Source organism: Primulina eburnea, chromosome 8, assembly GCF_022965805.1.
Source record: "Primulina eburnea isolate SZY01 chromosome 8, ASM2296580v1, whole genome shotgun sequence".
In the NCBI taxonomy this organism is placed as follows: Eukaryota; Viridiplantae; Streptophyta; class Magnoliopsida; order Lamiales; family Gesneriaceae; genus Primulina; species Primulina eburnea.
In genome coordinates this window covers 37,744,733-37,770,320 of record NC_133108.1, presented here as the reverse complement: position 1 = coordinate 37,770,320, position 25,588 = coordinate 37,744,733, and the positions used below count along the sequence as shown (strand labels likewise).

Genomic DNA, 25,588 nt, shown 5'->3' with positions numbered 1-25,588 from the left:
AATATACCATCATTGATTTTGTCGGTAAAAAATGGATTAAAATAGAGTTTTATGGAATGCATCAATAAGCTAGATCTATATTACAAGTTGTTTCTTGCCATAAACAAACTCGAGCACTTAAGAAATCGGTCGGACATGCAAATTCACATCGTTTACAACCAACACAGTGCCATATGAGTAATATTTCATCACTAGATATGCATGAAAATGCATTGAATTTGTGGATAACAACTTATCTTGGAATGTTTTTATATATTCGATGTCGTAATGATACCCGAATTGGAGAATCTCCAAACATAGCTTTAGTGATCAAAATTAGGCATATAAATATCATGTATATATAATGATAAGTGCAAAAGAAGATTTAAGGGATATATAGTCCTCATATATATATATATATATATATATATATATATATATATATATATATATATATATATATATATATATATATATATATATATATATATATATATATATATATGATATTTTTGCGTTTCTTTTCTCTTATTTTGGAAATTAATTAAACAATTTCTTTTCTTTTTCAAAGGTGATCATAAGTCAAAATCGATTTTTGCCTTTTTTTTTTATTTTTTTATAATCTCTTTTTATATCGAAGGGGCCTAGTAACAAAAGTTGTCTGATAACATACAATTTCGTACAGGCATGCAAGACATATTTCGGATTTCTGATAGGAAGTACATAAAATTTTATAAATATATATTTATATATGGTGCGCAAACCATGCATTAAAAATCTTTTACAAAAAATATATATAATTTTCTTTTTTATGTGATAAGATTGACAGCCTTGAGTGCTGGTCCTGCTTATAAGTATGGCCACCATAAAAATCTTTTTTAAAAAAGTATCAAACTCGTTTTTCAGTTAGTTTTTTTTTTTAAAAATATAAACTCTTGATTTTTCAGAAAGAGTGGCGGAGAAAAGCTTAAGATTATATCGCGATACTTTATTTTAAAGTATATGTCAAACAAGCTAATTTATGGCTGAGTTTTATTGACTCTTATGTAAACAAAATATTTATTTTAATAATATATTACAGTTTTATCTAATTATGATATTTACTTTATCTTTATATTCATGTAAGGTGCATAGACAAAGTCGTTGAATATACAACATGTATCATGAAATCTACCTATAAGATCATGAAACTCATTAGGAAGAGTATTATGTATTCTAAACTGGTTTCTAGTCGATTAGCCCCCTAAAATAAGGATAAAATCGCTCGGTTTGAGACTAACATTTGTGATGTAAACGCCATGTTTCATTGGTAAGGGCATGAATATGTTCATTTATACAGATTAGTTGATCATTTGATGATGCATTGAAAAAAATTACCTTGAACTTTCCAAGCCGTTCACTTATTGACTTAAATAGTCTTCGGTTATGGTTGCACACCATTAGTCTTTTGACTCGAGAATACATGGAGGTTCTACATATTAGCATGAACTTTGACTCGTTTACAACCCAGGAGGGTCATCAAATAGCGAGGATGAGTGTAGTTGAAAAATATGTAGGAACCAATGTGTATTATAGTCGGAGATTCACCGCTCGCCTATGAGTGATGACATCCTATGTGACTTGATGAGTGAATAGTGCAAAGAGTCTTTGGCCAGAGCAAGACATCTGCTTTAGGGAAAATGTTTTCTTAGTTCTACATATGATCTCACAATTATCATTCAAAGATATATAACATCATTATCGAATTCATTTATAACTCTCGATATACTAATTATTGCGAATTCAAATAGGGATATATCAGTTGAAATGATCATGATGTACGCTTACCATAACTTAAAGTTCTTGTCGGAAGTATCGATGATACATATGGGATCATGAGAAGATGTTACTAGACGTTCTTATCATGATCCAATGGATGCAATCAGACTTGAGTTCTGACATATTGATCAAGGGGTTAATGAAAAGAATGAGGTTAATTAGGATAAGCTCGAATAAGAAGAATAAAAGTTATTATGAATCACAATAAAATTGTGAATCGACAGCTAGCTGTATCTCTGAACCATTGAGAGATACACAATTATTTGATTCTGCATTACCATCGAGATAATAAAATTCAAAAACTGAATTTGACGATTGTAGTTTGATAGAGATTAATTGTTAGCTTATTGTACTCTCGTTACATCAGTGTTATATGATTATATATTAAATTTAGAATGTGCTGATTAAATAATATTGTTAATAGTTGTGACTATTATGACTCATGTAATATTATAGAGGATTCTATAATTAAAAATTTAACTAATTATAATTAAATAATCATTATTTAATTATATGTTTATATTCATGTTTGTGTGTGTCTACACACACCATGCATGATCAAAAGTTGACTTTGCATGATATTTTCTAGAAAAAAATATCACAAGAGAATTTTAAAATAATGAAAATAAAGAATCATGATAAGATTAGAAACCTAGGAGGATTGAGATATTCTATTTACATACACTACAAAAAAAAACATTAGCGACGGTTATACCGTCGCTAAAACTGTCGCTAATTGGTAAAAGCGACGGTTTTAACGACGGTTGGGAGGTCCGAAACAAAACCTTGCGTCGCTTTCTCAAAGCGACGGTTTTGCAACTCCGGTCGCCTATGGCGACGGTATTTATGAAGAAGACCGTCGCTTTATAGAGCGACGGTATATTTACTTACCGTCGCTAAAATCAGCGACGGTTATTTGCACATCGTCGCTATTATAAGCGACGGTTTATACATACCGTCGCTATAACACGCGAAGGTATTATAAGCGAGTCGCTAAATTAAGTAACGGTTATTCAAGAACCGTCGCTATAGTAAGCGACGGTATAAATAAAACCGTCGCTATATTAATCGGTGGTTTTTTAAAAAAACCGCCGCTTAATATAGCGACGGTATGTAACGAGAGTCGCACATGCACCACAAAGATATAAAATTTAAGCAAAAATTAATGTATTGAATTTACAAAAATAAACTAATACGTAAAAATTAAATCATGTATTAAATTTTCTGTAAAAAAAAAACTTTAAAACCTGATGTTGCGCGAAGAATAACTTCCACGTAACACTGGAAAATCGAGTAGCAAATCTACAAAATAAATAAGAAATAGTTAGTACAAAATAAAAAAAATGAAACTTCGAAAAATTTATAGAGTTTGGTTATTAACAGAGACAAGGGAAAATCGCTTATGAAATGTGTTTGAAAACCTCGGTATATATAGAATCATAGCGACGGGCTAAAGAAATTTTCGGCCACCCTATTTTGGAAGGAAGCAATTTTAGGCCACCTTATTCCACCACACCGCCAACCTGATGTCGCCGACCCTGCTGCATCGCTGCCAGATTTTAAAATTCCTACGATTCAGTGTCGAAGTAAATCATTGATATCAGAGTCATGATTTTTCAATCGTATGATTAATTGTTGTTTATTGTTTAAATCACGTTAAGTAATTTATTTCTAATCGCATTTGAAATAAATTACTTAACACATTGCCGTTTCGGGCATATGTGCCCAGGGTAGGCAGTACGTTGACTGTCAAGTTTTTATTAGTTAAATAAAAAAATTAGAGCCCTGGCCTCGTGGTGTTGCCCGAATTGTTCAGGCAGGTTACATGAGATGGTCTTAGACAGCCCTGCCCCACGGAGTCTCTTTTGAGGGCCTCTGGGTAATTTTCCGACTTTTCAAAATTTTGAGTCGAATTGATATTTTCTGAAAATTAATCAAATTAACCACTAAAAATAAATTTTGATAAAATTATGGAATTTTTTACAAAATAAATAGTTAGAATTAGATTTTAATCATTTATAGAAAGAAGTGCTTTAAAATAAATGTTATTATTAAATAATTAATCGAAGTTAGATAAAAGTGTTTACTTAACTTATTACTTTATTTCTAATTATGACGGTTAGAGATAAAGTTACCAGATACATGATTTGTTGATAATATTTGATATATATGTGTGTGTGTGAAAAAATATAATTACGCGATGTGAATATGATAGATATAGAGAATTAAATACCCAATGTTCTAAGAGTGTATAAATAACAATACATGTGGGGTCGTTGGAATTCATTCAATGTTATATGTACCATAAATATCTACTTTAAAATGTACCATTGGGGATTTTGTCGGTAAAAAATGGATTCAAAGAGAGTTTTATGGAATGCATCAATAAGCTAGATCTACATTACGAGTTGTTTCTTGTCATAAACAAACTCGAACACTTAAGAATCGGTCGGACATGCAAATTCACATCGTTTACAACCAACACAGTGACATATGAGTAATATTTCATCACTAGATACGCATGAAAATGCATTGAATTTGTGGATAATAAAAACTTATCTTCGAATGTTTTTATATATTCGATGTCGTAATGATACCCAAATTGGAGAATTTTGCGTTTCTTTTCTCTTATTTTGGAAATTAATTAAACAAATTCTTTTCCATTTCAAAGCTGATCATGGGTCAAAAATGATTTTTGCCTTTTTCTTTATTTTTTTATAATCTTTTTTTATATTGAAGGGGCTAACAACAAAAGTTGTCTGATAACATATAATTTCTTACAGGCATGCAAAGACATTTTTAGGATTTCTGATAGGCATAAAATTTTATGAATATATATTTATATAAGGTGCACAAACCATGCATTAAAAATCTTTTACAATATATATATATATATATATATAAATATATATATATATATATATATATATATATTCTTTTTATGTGATAAGATTGACAGCCTTGAGTGCTGGTCCTTCTTATAAGTATGACCACCATAAAAAAAATTTCAAAAAAAATTTCAAACTCGTTTTTCAGTTAGTTTTTTTTAAAAATATAAACTCTTGATTTTTCAGAAAGAGTGGCGGAGAAAAGCTTAAGATTATATTGCGATACTTTATTTTGGAGTATATGTCTAACGAGCTAATTTATGGTTTGAGTTTTATTGATTCTTATATAAAAAAAATATTTATTTTAATAATATTACAGTTTTATCCAATTATGATATTTACTTTATCTGTATATTAATGCAAGCTGCATAGACAAAGTCGTTGAATATACAACATGTATTATGAAATTTGCCTATAAGATCATGTATTATGAAACTAATTAGGAACAGTACTATGTATTCTAAACTGATTTCTAGTCGATTAGCCACCTAAAATAAAGATAAAAATCGCTCGAGCTTGATACTAACATTTGTGATGTAAACACTATGTTTATTGGTAAGGGCATGAAGATGTCCATTCATACAGATGAACTGATCATTTGATGATCACCGAACAACCTTCCCTTGAACTTTCCAAGTCGTTCACTTATCGAGTGAAATAGTCTTCGGTTATGTTATACACCATTAGTCCTTTGACCCGGAACGATATGGAGATTCAACGTACTAGCATGAACTTTCACTCGTTTACAACCGAGGAAGGTCATCAGGTAGCGAGGTTGGGTGTATTTGCGAAATATGTAGGAGCCAATGCATTGTAGTAGGAGGTTCACCGCTCGCATATGGGTGATGATATCCTATGCATGTCATGCATGACCAAAAGTTGACTTTGCATGATATTTTCAAGAAAAAAATATCAAATGAGAATTTTAAAATAATGAAAATAAAGAATCATGATGAGATTAGAAACCTAGGAGGATTGAGATATTCTATTTATATATATGTTATCAAAGGTTGATAACACAATTACAAATAACAATACAATATTTACACCAAAAAGTTCTTCCCCTCACTAAAGAATTTTTCGGACACCCCTATTTTGGAAGGAAGCAATTTTAGGCCACCTTATTCCACCACGTCGCCACCACGATGTCACCGACGCCGCCTCATCGCTGACAGATTTTCAAATTCCGGCGATTAAATGTTATCGTAAATTTCGTTTATTTCTCTTGTGCTATGTATACGAGGAGTCCAGTTTTCTGATCATGAACTTGATTAGAAGATCGAAGAAGGATGAAAATCTGTTCGTATGAATTTAAAAGAAGGGTTGTATCCACTTAAAACATGAAATAGTTGAAGCTGGTGTTATATACGTAAAGGTAAATCACTAAATCAGATATAAACACCCTATGCATGATTTATATCATACGGCGTCCCAAAAACATTTGGAACGTCAAAAAAAAATTTAAACTTCTGCAAGGCGCGAGAAAATAGTACAACAACATTGATATCAGAGCCATGATTTTTCAATCGTATGATTAATTATTGTTATTATTTAAATTACGTTAAGTAATTTATTTCTAATTGCATTTGAAATAAATTACTTAATACATTGCCTTTTTCAGGCATTTGTATTCCAATATGCCACGAAAATTTAATGTAAATATGATTTAGTGAGAGATCAAGATTAGAAGATAGTGATGCTATGTTCTCAAAGGTTTTGAAAATCAAAGACATTTAAATATTGAAAGCTTATGTAATATTGCATTTTCACCCATGCATTTACCTAAATTTTGGAGTTGGATCTATATTTGGTTCATACGTATCAATTAACTCTCGATTATCGTTCATCATTTATTATTTCTAATTCATTTAATATATTATAAATAATCAGTATGTGCGTTATTATTAATACAATAACAAAAATTGCATGAATACGGCAAACATACAAACACAACATCAAAAAAGATTTTAAAATTAATAATGAGACAAATTTTCAAAATTAAAATCCATTATTTTGAGTTAGATGAAAAATTTATATGTAGCCCATTAAAATAAAGCTCGATATTTCATTGTCATTCATCAACAATGGTTGCATGATGAATTTTACCTGCGGTCAGTGTCCGACTCATATTATTGTGGAGGCTTGGACGCCGAAAATTGTGTCTTCCACTTAAATATTTGATGTGAACTATGTGAAATTCCCATGAGTTCGGCTCATATTATTGGGGATCTCATGACGATCGAAAACTAAGTAGATCCGTATGAGGGAATTGTTTCCATAAGAAGAAAATGGATTTACAAAAAAAATTGGAGCGGATGAGAAAATAATGACATTCAAAACAAGATTAATAGCAAAATGATATACTCAAAGGCAAGGCAAGACTATGATAAAACTTTTTCTATATTCGTAATGTTCAAGTCCATTATGATACTGCTATAGCAGCATAATATGACTATGAAATATGACAAATGATGTGAGATCAACATTCCTTAATGGTGACATTAAGGAAGAGAGTTTTATGCTTTAACCTGAAGGATTCACATCAATAGAAAATGAGCTCAAAGTATTGAAATTTTAGAGATCCATTTATGGACTTAGACATGCATCAAGGAGTTGGAACCTTAGATTTGACAATACTATCAAAGAGTTTGATTTTGTCCAGAATCCCGAGGAACCTTGTGTATGAAAGAAGATTAATAGGAGTACAATGACATTCTTAGTACTTTGTGTTGATACATATTACTCATTGAGAAGGTTAGCTAGTAAATTCTCCATGAAGGATATATGTGATGTATCCTATGTATTAAGAATACAGATCTATAAGAATCTATCAAACAAGATGCTATGACTCACCCTATCCACTTATATGTGTGTGTGTGTGTGTATCAGACGAGATAAAAGCCATGAGCCACATCTTAAATGCATCTGATATATGTAGTATAACATATGGTGTGATATATACTTGATCAGATATTGTTTTTGCAATGAGTGTTACAAGCAGATATTAGTTGAATCTTGGTCGATTGCATTGGAAAATCGTGAAAATTGTTAGGATCGGAAAAGATTTTAGAGTAAGGTGAATAAATTCTTTAATAAATTTTCGTTTTTAAAATTTGTTTCAAACGTTTTTAGGTGGGGTCACCCCTTCTTCCTCTTTAGGAAGAATTCCACTAAAAGACTTTGGCTTTACAAACTGTTGCAACAGCCAACTCCAATCAGGACTTATCACACTGCATGTTTTGGAATTCTTAGTGATAACTTTATACTTCGGGATATTTAAGAACCCTCGGTTCACCAGACAACTTAGTAAATCAAATAACCAAAGTTTATTGATATAAATAAACAGTATGCTTTGAGTAACACGAAGTTGATCCTTCAAATGATCAGATATATTTCTGGTGAGTGCGTGCTTGATGAGCGATGAAGTATGGAACTTTAAGTGCACTAAAAAACTTCAAGTATGGAAGCTTAGTGATGTGACAATGTATCGGTTCGAAAGCTTGTATGTTATATGCAAACGTTAGCGAGCTCTATCTTGCATTTCTTCAACTTTCCATTTATATAAGCTTTCAATCCAATGGTCAACGAATAATGCACAACGTAAACCTGTAGCGTTGAACTGATGTCACTATCGGCTGCAAAGACATTTAATGTTCTCTTTGCTTGTGCAGCTTTGAATCTCGTTCCTTTGATGAGTTGCTGCTGAGTATCATTTTGGTAGTAAATGTTAGCTCCGTTAGAACTTGTAGGATATTTAAACAATATTTCTTTGTTGGGATAGTGACCTAATTGAAGATCTTTATCGTAACTGGAGCCAAACAAAGTTGACTTGTAGGGTTGCAAAATAATTGAATGTCTTGATTCGGTCAGTGAATGTCTTTCATTTAGTATGAAATAAATGGCTCTTTAATGAAGCGAAGTCTTTGAACAGGTGGTTGGAAACCTTCTAAAGGTTGAAACTCTTCTGCTGCAAGCAATTGAAATCCAAGAGGTTGAATTGTTCCTATTATACAAGATAGATTGCAGCTGTTTCTTGAAACAGTTATGTGCTGTTTTGATTTTTTCAATCATCAAAACATAAGAGTAATAATAATTTCTTAACAAAGATATTTTATGTATTTATGAATAACTGAGAATTTGTTCACGATTTACGGGGGTGGATACACTGATTCTGGCTTCCAATCAGATGTTGATGAGTTGAAATAAACATTTGGTTTTGTATTCAAGCTCAATGGTGGTGCTGTTAATTGGAAGATTTCCAAGCAAGACACCACAACAGATTCAACCACTGCAGTCGAATGCATAGCTACATCAGCTGCAACAAACGAGGTTGTTTGGATGATGCATTTTGTTCAAGAGTTGGCTATCATTCCTCAATGCGCTGGTCCAGACATCGGTGCTGTTGCGCAAGCAAACTAATTGAGATCTCATCAGCGATCCAAATATATACTGAGAAGTTCCACGTAATCAGGGAGATTGTGGGAAGATGAGACATATCAGTAGAGAGAATCGTTTCTACAGATAACGTTGTTGATCCACTGAGGAAGCCTTTGCCGGGATCATTGTTTGAGAATTATCGTGAAGCAATGTGTTTGAGATCTATGAGTAGTTAGCTATAGAGCAAGTGGAAGATTGTTAAAGTAAGTGCCAAGCAAGCTAACTTGTAGATTGAACTTTATCGACTCTTATGTAAAAATAATATTTATTTTAATAATTTTTTATGGTTTTATCCAGTAATGACATTTACTTTTTCTTTATACTAATGCAAGCTACATAGATAAATTCCTTAAATATATAATAGGTATCATGATATTTGTCTCTCAACATAAGATCATGAAACTCACTAGGAAGCATACTGTAGATTCTAAAATGGTTCCTACTCAATTCAACCACCTAAAATAAAGATAAAAGTCGATCGAGCTAAACACTAGCACATGTGATTAAAACATCATGTTTCCTTGGTAAGAACATGAAGATGTCTATTTATACAGATGAATGATCATTTGATAATGCACTGAACAACCATCCCTCGGACTTTCCAAGTGGTTAACACCTATTGAGTGAAATAGTTCGCGGTTACGGTCGAACATCATTAGTCATTATCGAATTCATTTTCAACTCTCGATATACTAATGATTACATATTCGATCGGTATATATGAGTTGAAGGGACTGTACTGTACGTCATAACTTAATGTTCTTGAAAACATTATCAATGATAGCTAAGGCATCATGTGGCGATGCTATTAGAAGCTCTTATCATGATCCGAAATGTGTGATCAGATTTGAGTTATGACATTATTGATTAAGAGGTTGATCAAAAAAATGAGACTAATTAGGGTAAGCCTAAATAAGAATAAATGTTATTCCGAATCATAATAAGTTGTGAACTCACGATTAGTTGTATTTTTGAACTATTGAAGGTCACACAACTATCAGAGTATGTGTTTCCGTCGAGATAGTTTGGCGACTGTAGTTTGATGTAGATCAAACAGATTATTTATAAAAGAGTTTATAAGTGGATTCTATGATTAAAAGTTGTAAAAGTTAGCTTAACAACAAATTAAATGAAGAGAATGAAAATGTCTGTTATAATTAAGGATTTCACAAAATTGGCAGTTGCAAAAATTGGATCATTGGAAATTTTTGATCTTTAATTTGGAAAATATTAGTATTATCGGTGGATCGTCACTGTCTGATAATCAATTGAGGTTATAATGAATTCACAATTATTTATTTATTATATTTAGATTCTACTAATTAAATAATAATGTTAGTAATAGTGACTGCTATATACAAGATTCTCATGGAATATTTTAAAGGAGTATATAAATAGTTAATTCAGTAATTAAAAATGATTATTTAATTTTATATATTTATATGTGTGTTTGTGTGTGTGTGTGATGCAGTATCAAGATTACTTGGATGGGATGGTATTTTTTTAAAAAAGAAATATCATATGATAATTTTAAATAATGAAAATAAAAAATTATGACAAGATTAGAATCCTAGCTAGAAGGATTGATATATTTTATTTATATATATTATATATGTGATAAAAAATTGATAACACAACAACGCAATTGCAAACAATTCAATACAACATTTACATCAAAAAGTTTCCCCTTCACTAAGGAAATTTTCGGCTACCCCTATTTTGGAGGTAAACAATTTTTGGCCACCTTCTTCCACCACCTGCCGCTAGATTTCTGAAATTCCGGTGATTCAATATCGACGTAAATTTCGTTTAAATCTCTAATACGATATATACCAGGATTCCAATTTCTAATCGTAGCCTTGATTAGATGATCAAAGAAAGAGGAAGATTTGTTAGTAATGACTTATAAGAAGAGCTATATATGCTTAAAACCCGGAGTAGTTGGAGTCGATATTATATATGCAAAGGTAATTAAATTAGATCTAAACACCTTATAAATGATTTGTATCATATGTTTATCGAATATTTCGAACATCAAAACTAAAAATTTTAAATTTCAATTACGTCTTGAATGTTAGAAAATAATATAACACTTTATTATATATATCTATATATATTTATTCAACAATTTACTTTAAACAATATTATGTAGATGATGTGGTTTAATGCATTGACAGGTCAGATATGCGCACAAACTAAATCTTGAGTGAACTTATCTTGGCATTGGTAAAAAGATGTGTGGTTTGGAATAAAATAGGACATAATTTTTGGGAATTATTGAGAAGTTGAGGGGGACAAAGCTGGCTCCTTTGTATTGCTTCGAAATAGGAATACAAGAATAGTATAAAATCATCTTTACAACACTCCTTGTTCGAATTCTCAGAACCCATGTACCCCACATTACACACTATCCAACTACACTTTAAATATGAAATAACAAAAACAAAATAAAATCATATATGATATATTACAAAATTGGGGAAACAACTTCTAAATTGTATGAATTAACTCATATATTCTTATCATTTCCCTCTTTTATCTCATCTAACAAGTCAAACGATAACGAGTCGAGCTAGTGTTTAGTAACCCGAGATTATTTATTTCTAGTGGGACAATATTACTTCTTGGACTGATTTACAACTTTTAATACAAAGAAAACCCAATCTATATTTAAGTACATGATTGAACATTCAATTTGCGTTCATAATTAATGTTGGAAAAAACTTGTGTGAGACAGTCTCACGGGTCGTATTTGTGAGACGAATATCTTATTTGAGTCATCCATGAAAAAATATTATTTTTATACTAAGAGTATTACTTTATATATTGTGAATATGAGTAGGTTTGATCCGTCTCACAGATTAGTATCCGTGAGACGGTCTCATTAATGTTACAGAAACTTTAACTTCAATCCATATATAATGGCAAGAGGTGTGACAACTCCTGGCTAGTGCTTAATCTATGGTATTCCTCACCAACATTTAGTGGGCACATTCCCTTTAGAGAAAGATATATTACTTCCTACTTGATCAATATTTTTAATTTTTTTAATTAATAAATAATAATAATACAAGTGAGTTAAAAATCCTAATAATTAATTATTAGAAAACGGAACTGAAAATTTTTCTCCACTTTCTAACATAAATATTGATGGACAACAATACAGATGTTGATATAATTTATTTCTTGGTCAATATATTATAATGTAACTTGTAATTTTTGTTTTTGGGTTTTTGGAAAGGTAGTATTTTTCAAATTATATATATATATATATATATATATAGTATAATAAATTTTAAAATAATATCTATAATTAAATTTAGTTTTGGCAAGAAGCACTGCGAAGTCAACAGTGTAGAGACTGAATATTACAAGATGATGTTAGTTATGTTTTTGTCCGTACGTGTGAGAAAGAACAGAGCTTGAAATGTCATTTCAGTGTACAGTGATATTTTCAGAGCTCACAGGGTAGTGATATTTTCAGAGCTCACAGGGTGAGTTTCATGTATGACTCTAAATAAATAAAAATACATTAGGTTTATAAAAGAATATTTTGGTGAAAAATCTCCGATCAAAATATTTTTTTGGGTTCATTCTCTACCCACAAAATTGTGATACTATGTCATACAAAATGTGGTACACTTCATGTGGAAATGTGGTATAATTCATGTGAAAATGTGGTACTAAAAAAGTACCCAATGACTGAACACAAAAAAAATCGACGACTGGAGACTGAAGACCAATTTCCCGTTTATAAGACATATAACTTTCACTGATATATGATTTTTGGTTTGGTACAAATTAAATAATAATTCTCCTCGCTTTTTCCAATTAAACTTTTTTTAAAGTTTAATTCCACGAGACAAACAGTATTTTGCGGTGGGATCTTAGCTTATGCTAATTAGCTCAACCAAATGAATTGTGGTCGCAAACATCCCACCAAGAATCAGTACTCGTTGTCTTTGGGATAAATTTGTGTAAGTTTCATATATAAACTTTGACAATTCTCTTTACTTGAAATAGTTTTTTGATTGAATTATGTCCAAGTCTCAATCTTAACATAATATCAGAGCTTATGTTCTATTGTTATGTTTTGGATTGTTCATAGTTGAGCCATACGTTGTCTTCTTCACGTTCCAAATGTTCATTCCTGGGGTGTGTGCTAGTTATCCAACATCGGTTGGATAAAATCACTGGGAGTTTCATATATGGACTTGAACAATCATCCATCTTGAACTAGTTTTTGGAATTGAGTTAAGTCCAAGTCACGATACAATTTCCCTGAAGAAACTCTTCCCCAAACCTAAGATCTATATTACATTTATAATAAACAAACATAATTGTGTGTGTGTGTGTGTGTGTGTATATATTATATATATATATAGTGGGTCTCATATGAGACCGTATCACGGATCATAATCTGTGAGACGGGTCAACCCTATCCATATTCACAATAAAAAGTAATACTCTTAGGCCGCGTTTGGTTGACCGGATTAAGTAAGATAGATTATTTTATCACACTTTATCCTGCGTTTGGTATGATTTTTATTTAACCAGCTCAATTTCTCCTATAAATGATTAGGTTGTATTACATGTGATTAAATAATACATCCTTCCTCCGTAGGATTATTAATCCCTCCTCTATCCAAACCCTCTTTCCAATTTTACCCTTCTTCCTTCACCACTATTGAACCACCTCGGCTGCCGGATCGCCGTCGCTGAACCGCCACCGCACCGTCGGACCGTCGTCGCCGGACCGCCACTGCACAGCCGTCGCGGGACCTTCGTCGGACCGCCTACTCACCGCCGTCGCCGGAACGTCGCCGCTACCTCGGCTGCCGGATTTTTCGTTGGATCACCGCTGGACTGCCGCCGCTGGAGTGGAAGAAGGAAAAAAAAAGAGGAAGGGCAATTTTGTCTTTTCATCAAAATTTCAAAATTATTTTAAACTTAAAAATCTTACCAAACATACTACCATATATTACATTTTTACGACAATCATTTTCTTTATCATTTACATACTAATCATTAGTTTATTTTATCCTGCAACCAAACGCATCCTTAGCATAAAAAGTGATACTTTTTCATGTGTGACCCAAATAAGAGATCCGTCTCACAAATACGACCCGTGAGACTGTCTGACACAAGTTTTTGCCATATATATATATATATATATATGTATATGTTATATCACTTTAGTACTAAATCTTTAAAATTTAAATCCTTACTGAGCAAAACTAGGGCTCGTAGATGACACTAGATCCTTCTCGGCACCACCAGAAATAAAGTCGAGACATCTGGGATCATACGCTAGCTCTATTGGTACATGATATTTGGCAGATCAGGCACAAGTGAAATTGCCGATTGATGGCTTAAAGCTCGGTCACAACTCATATGAGCTCAAACTTGCTCCGCCAGCTCTAGACCAGCTCCGTTTAAATGGTGTTCCGCGATTGCATGTGTTGTCCATGTTAATACTTCATGTGGATCATGTTCGTATTTATTTCGTATCTGGAGCTCAAAATCTAAACTTTGGTAATTCATACTCTTATCTAAGTAATTTAGGTAACACTATAGGCCATAAAAGGAAAATGGGATAATATTCAAAAGTATCTAGTGAAAATTGAAATGGTATATATGTTCCATCCATGACCAAGCATACGCAAAATGTGTGCCCACTAGCAAGCCAAATAAAAAACTGATATATTTGCAGAATGAAAAGCCTAAAATTAAATAAGGTCTATTCATTCATATATTTCCTATATTTGGAATAAATTAAATTATACCTTCTTCTATATGCTATCTTGCATCAACACTTTATCATTACCTACACGCACCAATTCTTTCACTTCACTCTCTTTCTTTTCCTCTTGAGGACTAGTGAAGATTCCTCAACAGTAAAAAAAACACTGATGATCAAGACAGCCATGGAAAGTGTTATCTTATAATTAGATAAAGTAAAAATATTGATTAATTCATCATGTTTGTTAGTTGGACATAATCCACAAGTTTAGTTTTTGTTACGTCCCTTTTATGCTTTAATTAATTATTCTAAAAATAATATAACTAAATTTGTTTAAATATAAGAAAATTCTAGTATTATGTTTCCAGCAATATAGAATATATATATATATAATGGATTCTCATTTATAGTTCCATTCCTCGGGATAATTTTTTTAAGGGAATAAACGACGTAGGTGTTGGCTCAATGATCATCTCCATGACGTACCAGAGCTTTTTCGTAAAAATTATTTCGCACGGTGTTGGGGCCTTTTGTAGGCATGGATATATTTAATTGGAATATATGTTGGAATCCCATTGATATATCTAAGTTAAAGGAAATAATTTAACGTGGAAATCAGTTGGATTGTTTTCAGCTGGGGTTTAAGAAACGCTTATTAAATCAGTGTTGCAAGCGATCTCGAATTATGCTATGTCTTGTTTAAAGCTGCCGGCTTCGATGTGTCATGAATTAATAGAGCAACTTTGTGCAAATTTTTGGTGGAATTCGAATTCTAATGGTGTTGGTTTGCATTGGGCTAGATGGAAAAAACCGTGTACGTAGACTTATGATGTACAGTTGGGACGCCAAAATTTGAAGGATTTGTGGTTTTGGAAGTGGGAAACTAAAGGCCACTATTCAGTTAAATCAGGATATTTTCTTGAATTATCTGTTGTTTTGACCCTCCAACCTCGCAATCTTCATCCTCGTTGTCTTCTTGGTGAAATTTTATTTGGAACTTTCTTATTCCTCAATTCTTATGACGTACATTTCATGATTTTATTCATTTGTAAATGAATCTTTTTCACCATCATGTTTGTTCTTAGCAACAACAAGCCACTGTCTATTATATATTTTGTCAACAAATACCTGAAATCTGGAAGGAGACAATCTTCTGGCCTCATTTGAAGAAATGTCGAGAGGGGAAGTTCTTGGAATGTGGATTTCAGTTAAGGGTCTTCCTTTCGAGTGCCGAATTTGACACATTTGCTATGTTTGCATGGGCAACCTGGAACGAAATTTGTCGCCGGAAACATGATCAGGCAAAAATTCGGAAATCGATTAAAATTTACTGGGCTGTTCCTTATTTTGAAGAATTCTGGAAAGCTAGAATTGCCAGTTTGTTTCATTCACAAGGTACAATTCCTATTCCGGATAAGAAATGGCCCGAGCCACGCCTGGGTTTTTTAGGCTAGATGTTGATGCAGATTTTGACGAGATGAATGATGGTTTTAGTGTTGGAGGAGTAATTTGGGATCATTCTGGGCATCTACGAGCTGCATCGACTCGTGGTATGCGGCACGCAGGGTACTTGCCGCCGAGCTCTTTGCTATTTATCATGGCCTTATTTTAGCGATTAATGCTAAGTTTGATAAAGTTTTTGTATTCTCGAATTCATCCCTTGCCATCCAAGCAGTGATTTCAACATCGGTGAATGTGGACCTGATGGATTCATCATTGGCGAGATTAACCGCACTTGGCGAGATTAACCGCACTGCTAATTTGGTAGCACATTGTATTGCTCGTTATGATCCTTTACCATTTTCTTGTTTCGAAAGTATTTTTTTCCGTGGATCATGGATGTATATGTTAGAGATTTTTTCTTAAAATCATGTTTCTGCACGTATATAAACATGATAAACAAATATACGGATGCTAAATCGAGCGTTACCTCCAGCCATTGAATCATCTTTAAGTCTTCTGATTTTCTTTCGATTGAAGCCTTCTAGACACTCCAATATCTCTATAGATGGTGTATTATTCTGTATGAGATTGTATGCTTAGGACCTCAATCGCCTCTATTTATAGGCGTTTCTCATACCATCAACGAGAAAAGTCGGGAGCCGAGAGTAAAAAGAATCGTGTACGCATCTAAATTTTCTTGGCCGTCGCCAATTTCAATTTGTAGACGCTAATTCTTTTAATATATGTCACGTTTTTCTTACATTCTCCCACTTGACACATATATCTCATTTACCATAGGAGAAAACAAAATACATGAATCATGGAGATATGTCCTCTAAAAGCGATTATTATCTTCCATGTATCACAATGCATTATGTTTCTCAAATATGTATAACGTAATGAATAAACCCAATGTTTATTCGAGGTCGAACTTTATTGATGTTTTTCTCAAGATAACTGAATATGTACATAATTGAATATGAGAAATATCATAACTGAACGCGTTTCATTATCAAAACCAAATGTATATAACATAAATTTATTATGGAATCAAATCCATCAGTATTTGTCATATGATCCTTTAACATCTGAAATTTGCATGCCTTTAGGTTAAAAGATCATCAATTCAGTGTTAACGTGTTTAATGACCACTTTATTAACATGTTCTCCAACGGTTTAAAATACATTATGTCGATATACTTAATTCGACCACCGCTTTAGTCACAAAGACCATAACTGAATTGCAATAATATAATCTTAATGGCTTAGACATAGAATCCATAATTCTAAGCCCATAATGAAACTCCTTAAAATACACCACACAGTAGTGCTTCAATGACGAATTTTGACTCAATAGTGGAAGTAGCAAATCACTTTCCAAATGTCAGTTCGTCTCACATAAACATGTAAAACTTAAATACCATAAAGGCATCACAAAACATTTTGCAGCTTTTTTAGTGGTCAAATACTTATATTATTCTGATTATAATTAAGCTCTCACTAACCTTCTGATATTCATAATGGCCCACAATATTCTCAACAAAACTTAATGAAGAGATAACATTGTAAAACCTGAAATACCACTAATATGAGACATGTTTCAATTCATATCGTTTTCTTAATCTTGAAATATTAAATATTCATCATCACTAGAGAAGAATTTTTTTTTATATTGTTCGATATTGCCTAATGAGATTTTATTTGTTTTGAAGACTCATCTAAAAATGAATGTCAATTGAACTAACTCTCAGACTTCATTACTTGCTATTGAATTCTTTTATCGTTCAATATTTTATGAGCATTAAGACACATAACTTGTGTGGATGAATGAGCATCATAATGATCAATATTCTGAATTTGATCGCTCCCACTAATCAAGTCATTCTCAAGAAATTAATATCAGAGTAATAAAAATATATATATGCTGCAAAATTAATGAATACATGCTAATGTTATTAAATGAAGCAATAAACCATATACCATGTTTTACTCATGTAAATCATGATCTACATATGAATCACTGACATAAAAATTGTCTGTGAACTAAATTTTTAATTCAATTAGATTCATACAACTTAATGATATAACTATTGAATTATATTCAATTCTTAATCCATGTGGATAAATTAAGAAAATGATTCAATATTGTATCCTAATTAATTATATTAAACATAACGAAATTTCTTGTGGGATAAATTTCAATGTTCAAATATAATTAATTACAATTTGTATCCCTTATAACCAAATGTGATCCATATAATTTATATGTAAATTTAATTCAATCAAAGATGTTGTGGCTACTCTTCAATTAATTAAAATCATACGATTCACTAGGATATTAAATTCTTTATGCATAAAATATTTATTCTTCATAAATATTCATCTCAAAGTATTATCAAAATGATGAATAATTTTAGACAAAAACTTGTGTGAGACGGTCTCACGGGTCGTATTTGTGAGACGGATCTCTTATTTGGGTCACCCATGAAAAAGTATTACTTTTTATGCTAAGAGTATTATTTTTTATTGTGAATATGGGTAGGGTTGACCCGTCTCATAGATTATTTTAATGTGTACAAATTATTTGACCAAATGCTATATATACCGAATTATACATATAACTTAATAACATATTAATCATTATTTATTTATTATTTTTATTTTAAAAATAATAATAAAATCCGACACTTCATTCCATTATTAAATAATTTGTGGGTCCCACATTATTTAATTTTTTTTTTAAAAAAATTACTTGAATAATCAAATGATTGAAGACAAAGTCTTCAACTTGGGTCTATAACAATATTAATACATCAACCTTATTTAATGTTCACGCGAATCCTTCAATATATTGGAATAAAATTGAATGCCTCAAATACGAAGGCATCTGCATCGTCTTCCTCATATCAGAAATAAAATTTTCAGAAACCTTCCTTGAAAATTTCTTTTCACAAAATTTTGAAAAATAAAGAAAACTGTATATTTTTATCTTCAAGACTTCAAGGTGCATCCGAGAACAAATTCGCATGTAAGTTTCTTAATATTGTATGTACGTCCTTTAAATTTCAAGTTTCATACGTAAAACTTAAAATTCTTTTCCCAAAATTTCATGATATGAAAACAAATATTTTCAAAGCAGAAGTATCACGGCTCTGATACTAAATGTTAGAGATTTTTCTCAAAATCATGTTTCTGCAGGTATATAAACATGATAAACAAATATGCGGAAGCTAAATCGAGCTTTATCTCCAACCATTGAATCATCTTTAAGTCTTCTTATAGTGCCCAAATTCAGTAAACGTATAATCCATGCTTTTATTTAATCATTAAAGCATTTATTTAATTTTAAAATGAGCCTTAGTGGTGCATGATTTACTTAAAATGCATTATGTTAATGTTTATCTGATGCACGTTAAAATGTTTTTCGAGTTTCATGTTCAGGCGAGATCGAGGAAAGGACCGGGGACGATTCTTGGCAATTTACAATGCGGTATTTTATTTAAAAACTAGGAAGAGGCATTTTAAGTAATTTATTAAGTTTTTAGCATTCTAAAAGCTTGATTTATTTATTTAGTAATTTAAGAGTGTGAAACTTTTAAAATTAGCATTTTGTGTGTTTTAATTTAAATTAGAGATTTTGTTAAAATTGAGGGAGAGTTAGTATTTTAAAATTAGTTGCTAATTAATAATTAAGAAAATTTTACTCTCCCTATTTACTAATCACACGCACACATACTTTTACACACACTAAAAGACGCCTAAACACACACACTCACTTCACTATTCAGATTTTTAATTTTTTTAAGTGTCAAAACCTAGGGTTATTGAGAAAACTCAGCAGCCTCCCCTCCCTTCAAAGAAATTCAACAGTTTCGGTGATTTTATTTCAAGAAAAACCGAGCCACAATCGTCCCGAATCAACCTCGCTTCCTTCCCCGCGTCGGTATCGTCGTTTCGGTATCTTATCATCAAAAGGCACGTATATTCTGTTATTTCTGCATCGATCTCGTTATATTATGTGTTTTTTTATTTTTATGCGTAAAAATTTATGTGTGACGTTCGTCGTTTGAGCAGAAAATGGTTTGGATCAGTTTTGAGATAAGTTTTGGATCTGAAAAACTCGTTTTTGCTGTCTCTTTTAAATACTGCAATTTTTCGGTTGTGATTCTGTGAAATCTTACAACAAGAAAATTGTAGAACTTTTCGATACCTTCGATTTGACAGTAAATTAGAAATATTTGGATAAAAATTGAGTGAGTTATGATGTTTTTCCAGGGACTGCTCAAACTGCGTTTTTCAGAAAATTATGTATTGATGTGTTCTTGAGATTTTATTATTGCAGGCTTCGTTGGAGATCGACGGGTTATCGTTGCTGCGTCTAGGTATGCTTAGTATGATCTTGGGTTGTTATTTGATATGTCGTTTATTGTCGATAGGCACTCGAGTACACCAGAAATCGTAGGAAACAATTGGTGTCGAAATTTGAGTTTATGGGTGTATTGCGTTACGGGTGGTGCGTCGTTTCTTTGGAACGTTCGGGGCGTTTTTGTGGAGTCGAGTCGGTGTCTTAGTGCCCTAAGATGGGTCTCGAGGCGTTGTTCACTGTCGGCATAATCGAATTTGGGGAGAATAAGTTTCTAAATCGCGGAGCACAGTACACTCGGCGCCCGAGCGGTAATTTCTTACCGCCCGAGCGCCACCTTCACTGTCGAGAGTTTTATTTTGTGTAAGCTCGGTGCCCGAGCAGTATTTTCTTACCGCCCGAGCGCCTTCTTTCTGTCCGAGAGTAGTGTCCAATAAACCTGGCGCTCGAGCGGTAATTAGTTACCGCCCGAGCGTGGCTCCATCTGTAAAAATGTTTGGTTCTTTCTTATTTTCAAGTTCTATAGTGAGTTCATGTTTTTTATTTTTTGGGAAATGTTTACACATCATTTTAGTGATTGTTCGGGGTTCGATGTCATGGGTTAGTACGACGATTTAACAAGGTCAGTCCCGAGTGATCTAGAACGTCATAAGCTATCTATTTAATTCGGTGGTGAGCAAGAATACCTATGTCTAAGTATGCAAGTTAAGTGTTGAAATTCATGTTAGTATGTGCAGCAGTGGCCCCAAGCGAGATCCAACGAATTCGTCGACGCCAAGTAAGTATGTTTGACGGGCAGAAAAAAATGTTTTAAGTTTTTGAGGTATGCTAAATGTCTTGTGACCAAATTATGTTTAGGATTGGAAAGCGTTAAATTATAAACGGGGACCAATCCGCCCGTTAAATTATGAACGTGTTTAGATCGAGATTGGAAAGCGTTAAATTATGAACGATGACCAATCAGCCGATTAAATTATGAACGGGGATCTCATGTATGTGGCAGTGGATTCGTCCCTGTCAGTCCAGTACTGTGGTTTAGTCTGATCAGGCGATTATGTTATGAGTCACTTGCATTGAAACATATCTCTATGCAAAATGATGAAGCTATGTATGTTCAAGTATGTAGACATGTTTAAGAAAAGTTTATGTTGATGGCACGTCTAAGTATGTATGCACGTATGTTCAGGTTTTGATATGCAAGTCAAGTTTTAAGTATGCATGTTCTATTTTAAAGTTGCATGTGATCTTATTATGTATTACTTGTTATTTCTAGTTTATACGTGTTGAGTCTTTAGACTCACTAGACTTGATCGATGCAGGTGAGGATGTTTATGAAGAGGCTGAAGGTGGGGACCAAGGAGCATGCTTGGACTGAGCGGGAAGCTAAACCCGAGGACCGTCATGTTTTAAGTCTTATGAAAACATTTAATACTTTTGTCAAACTTTAAACTTCAAACCTTTGTTGCAACAACTTGTGAGACGTACAGTTTATTTCTTTTATCGAATTTTGAATGTTCACATTTATTGAAGAAATTTTTTAATTTTTCCGCAAATTTTAAGTAGTAAAAAGTACGGTACGTTATACTTCTGATTTTTCTCCGATTGAAGCCTTCTAAACACTCCAATCTCTCTATAGATGATGTATTATTCTGTATGAGATTGTATGCTTAGGGACCTCAACCGCCTCTATTTATAAGCGTTTCTCATACCATCAACGAGAAAAGTCGGGAGCCGAGAGTAAAAAGAATCGTGTACGCATCTAAATTTTCTTGGCCGTCGTCAATTTCAATTTGTACACGCTATTTCTTTTAATATGTGTCACGTTTTTTTTACAGTATCTTCTGATGACTCTTTAATATAATGTTATTTCTTGATTTAAAGAAATAAAAAATGGAAATCAAAATTTAGGTTAAAAGGTAAAAAGTAGAAATTTTTCATCTTTTTGTACTATATGATTTTAATGCTTTGTAATCTAAAAAGTCGGGAGGCTTGAAAAAGTATGTGTGTGTATGTGTATATACTTGTATATATGCATAAAGATTATATATATTAATATATCTGAATGATTAATATCACTCCATGCAGTATATATGCATTATTAGGCACATTAATTACATTTTTGGCGATCGTTTATATGACAACATAATGTTTTGTTTAACGTAAATATGACATGAAATATAATTTAATCTGATTAGTGTAATTATGTTGCAAATACAAGAGGAATTCTCATGGGTTTAAACGTATTGTGGAAACAGCCAGACTGCATGCTTTTAATTTGCATAAGCTTTACCGTATTTTATGGGGCTGTGTTTCTAACGCACACTGTTGCTTCTCAAGATGTGTTTTGCTCCAACACATAGATAAACAGATCCAATGTTGTCAAATTGTTACTTTATCGATCATATATGGAAATTAATCTAGGACTAATCAAACATTAATTTACTAAAAAGGACTTGATAATAATTAAAAACAAGGGAAAAAACAGCAAAAGGAAAAATTAAAGCCAAGATCATCATGATTTTGAAACCAAAAGTTTCAAGGATCACAGGAAAAGAATACTGGCCTTACTCTCTAACTAATTGGGTCCATATTGAACCATTTCATTTTCTCGTATAATCGATACATATATGATCCTCACGCATAGAGTTAATTAATCATCATCCTGCTCAATTTCTGATGCGGGTTCTTCTTCTTCTTCTTCGAAGCCATCAACCCCATAGGCTCCATGGCCATGCCCGAAAGCTTTTATGTGATCTTTGAGCGACCTTTTGTGCTTAAAATCTGAACCACACAGGCAATACCAAAGCTTACCACAGTTCTTTTCATGTGTTCTCCAATCTCCCCTAACTGCGAAAGTTTTGCCACATTTTCTACACATGAAAGGCTTGATCCCATGCTTCCTCTTGTAATGTGTCTGAAGGGTTCTGAAATCTTTCAAGGGTTTTGCCCTCGGATGATCGATATTGTTTCGGCAGCCTGGTGAGCAGCAATAGCAAGGTAGCTTGAGCATGCCTGTTGGCTGAGTACCCCTTAAAGACTCGGGACCTCTTCTGTATTGTGAGCCATGCCCCCACATATGCATCTGCGTCATTTTTCATTACATGCATATATGTATTCAAATATTAATGTTATTTTAAAAAGAAAACATATAAAATTCATAAAAACAAAGGGTTTAATTAATTTGCAGAAACCCTTTTGTTATTACAAGAAGCATTTGCCAATATGACAGGCGACAGAGGGAGGAAAGAAAAGATTTCGAAAAAGGTGAAAGCTCATTTTCACAAAGAAAGAAGGTAGAGGCAGTAGTGTTCTTCAAGCTGAGTATATCTTTAATGAGTGTAGGAACTATATTTTCCTTTCACCATTTAACACAAATTGAAGAAAGAATAATTAGATACGCCAAAAATACCGGTTTCTTTCTAAGTTTTTTTTCCCGAAAAATTTTAAATATAGAGCAAGTCTTTGTCTCAATCAAATTTATTTTCACTAGCATGCTCTGTAATAAATGCGCAAGAGAAAAATTGGAGCATTCTTGAAAATTTTCAGTGATTGCCAATTTGCCACATCAATTTTCCAGAATCATTGCTCTAAAATGGACGCAAAAAAAGAGGACAAAAGGTTAGTATACAGCAGATAACAATTCCCGAAGTAAAAACTATTGATTTCTAGACAAGTCATATAGAGAGGGCTGGAACTTTAGGTATGGTCTTTTCAAATCTTTTTTCGGCCAAAAGGTAAGTTGGAATTATGAGGTTTTAATGAAGAAAGATGGCCTGAATCTCTCTGGTTACCGTTGAAGTCTCAGTTGGATACAGAAACCAATTTGAAGAAGCACAAACTTCAAAGTGTGTAATTTGGAAAGTGAGAGCCAAGAAAAAATATACGTATATATATACATATACATATATGTATATATATGTGTGTATGTAAATCACATAAATGAAGTGAGTCACTCTCGGCTCAAGTCTGATCAGTCAGCAGTCTGAGTGATGGAAAATCCAAGAATATATTATCATGATCCATGCAGTAGAAATTCAAAACTTTTGGGTATATAATAAAAAAATTCTCCCTCAAGTATTTCTATCCAATCTCTTTTCGTTTGACAAATCTAAGACACCATTTAATTATACACAGCTTTTGCAAACTCAAGTATATAGATACGAACAACAAAGAAATTTATAAAGGAAAAATCTTGAAAAATTAAATAAATAAAACATTACTAAAAATACAAAGTGAATTTAATCAAGTAGTACTCGATCATCATCACCTGCATGTTATTGTATCTATTGAAGGTCTTGTAGCAAACAGGACATGAAAACTGGGTTGGACCTATAAGAATCTGAGAAGGCGTAGGAATCCAGTACTGCCCATTGTTAATCCTGCTGATTGGGTATCCCGAAACATCAGATTCTCCATCTTTATCAGCAGCACCAGGATTACCAGACAGCACCATAGTTGCAAGATCAGCTACACTAGGGTTTGGTAATCCTATATGCAGCGCAACTGTGACTCCAGCACCATCTTCTTCTTCATCAGCAAAGAGGGTCCGTTTCATCCCATTTTCCACACTTTTATCCACGTCAAAATCATCCATTCTTGAGCAGGAAGGCTCTTGTTCTTCAAAGCTTGTGGGAGTGAGCCTGAGAAGAGGGAGGGCTTCTCTTAGTGGAGGTGAATTAGGGGGTGACGGTGGAGTTTGATGAAATGAAAGATTCTTGTCAAAGTATGCATTGCTTTGAGGGGGATTTGGGGTGCTGAAATGGTGGAAAAAATTGGATTTGAAGCTTTGAGGATAGAGATTTGAGTGGGGATCAGTCATAGTGATCAGAAAAAGTGGGAGAGGAAAATGGAAGGATTGAGGGACTTGGCTTTATAGAGAGAGAGAGAGATTCACGACGACATTAATCATCACTTTGG

The 25,588-nt window shown here is 32.7% G+C and overlaps 1 protein-coding gene across 2 annotated transcripts; it reads right to left on the bottom strand.

The window, feature by feature from the left end:
- Nucleotides 1–22,903: 22,903 nt before the first annotated feature.
- LOC140839552 (zinc finger protein WIP2-like) lies at nucleotides 22,904–25,588 on the bottom strand. Of its 2 annotated transcripts, XR_012119756.1 has the most exons (3): nucleotides 24,939–25,588; nucleotides 23,231–23,753; nucleotides 22,904–23,018 (listed from the first exon to the last, which is right to left on the bottom strand). XR_012119756.1 is itself a non-coding variant. In XM_073206349.1 (2 exons), exons 1-2 carry the CDS (start codon nucleotides 25,488–25,490, stop codon nucleotides 23,322–23,324), a joined length of 984 nt encoding a protein of 327 aa, XP_073062450.1. In that variant the 5' UTR covers nucleotides 25,491–25,587; the 3' UTR covers nucleotides 23,162–23,321. The 2 variants fall into 2 exon arrangements, 1 of the variants encoding a protein (XP_073062450.1); XM_073206349.1 differs by lacking the exon at nucleotides 22,904–23,018 and having other exon boundaries at nucleotides 23,162–23,753; nucleotides 24,939–25,587.

Excerpts from the sequence above, each read along its gene's own strand:
- LOC140839552 (XM_073206349.1), bottom strand. The coding sequence starts at position 25,490 with ATGACTGATCCCCACTCAAATCTCTATCCTCAAAGCTTCAAATCCAAT. Across the intron at positions 23,754-24,938 it reads ATAGATACAATAACATGCAG|ATGCATATGTGGGGGCATGG; the intron begins GTGATGATGATC and ends AAAATGACGCAG.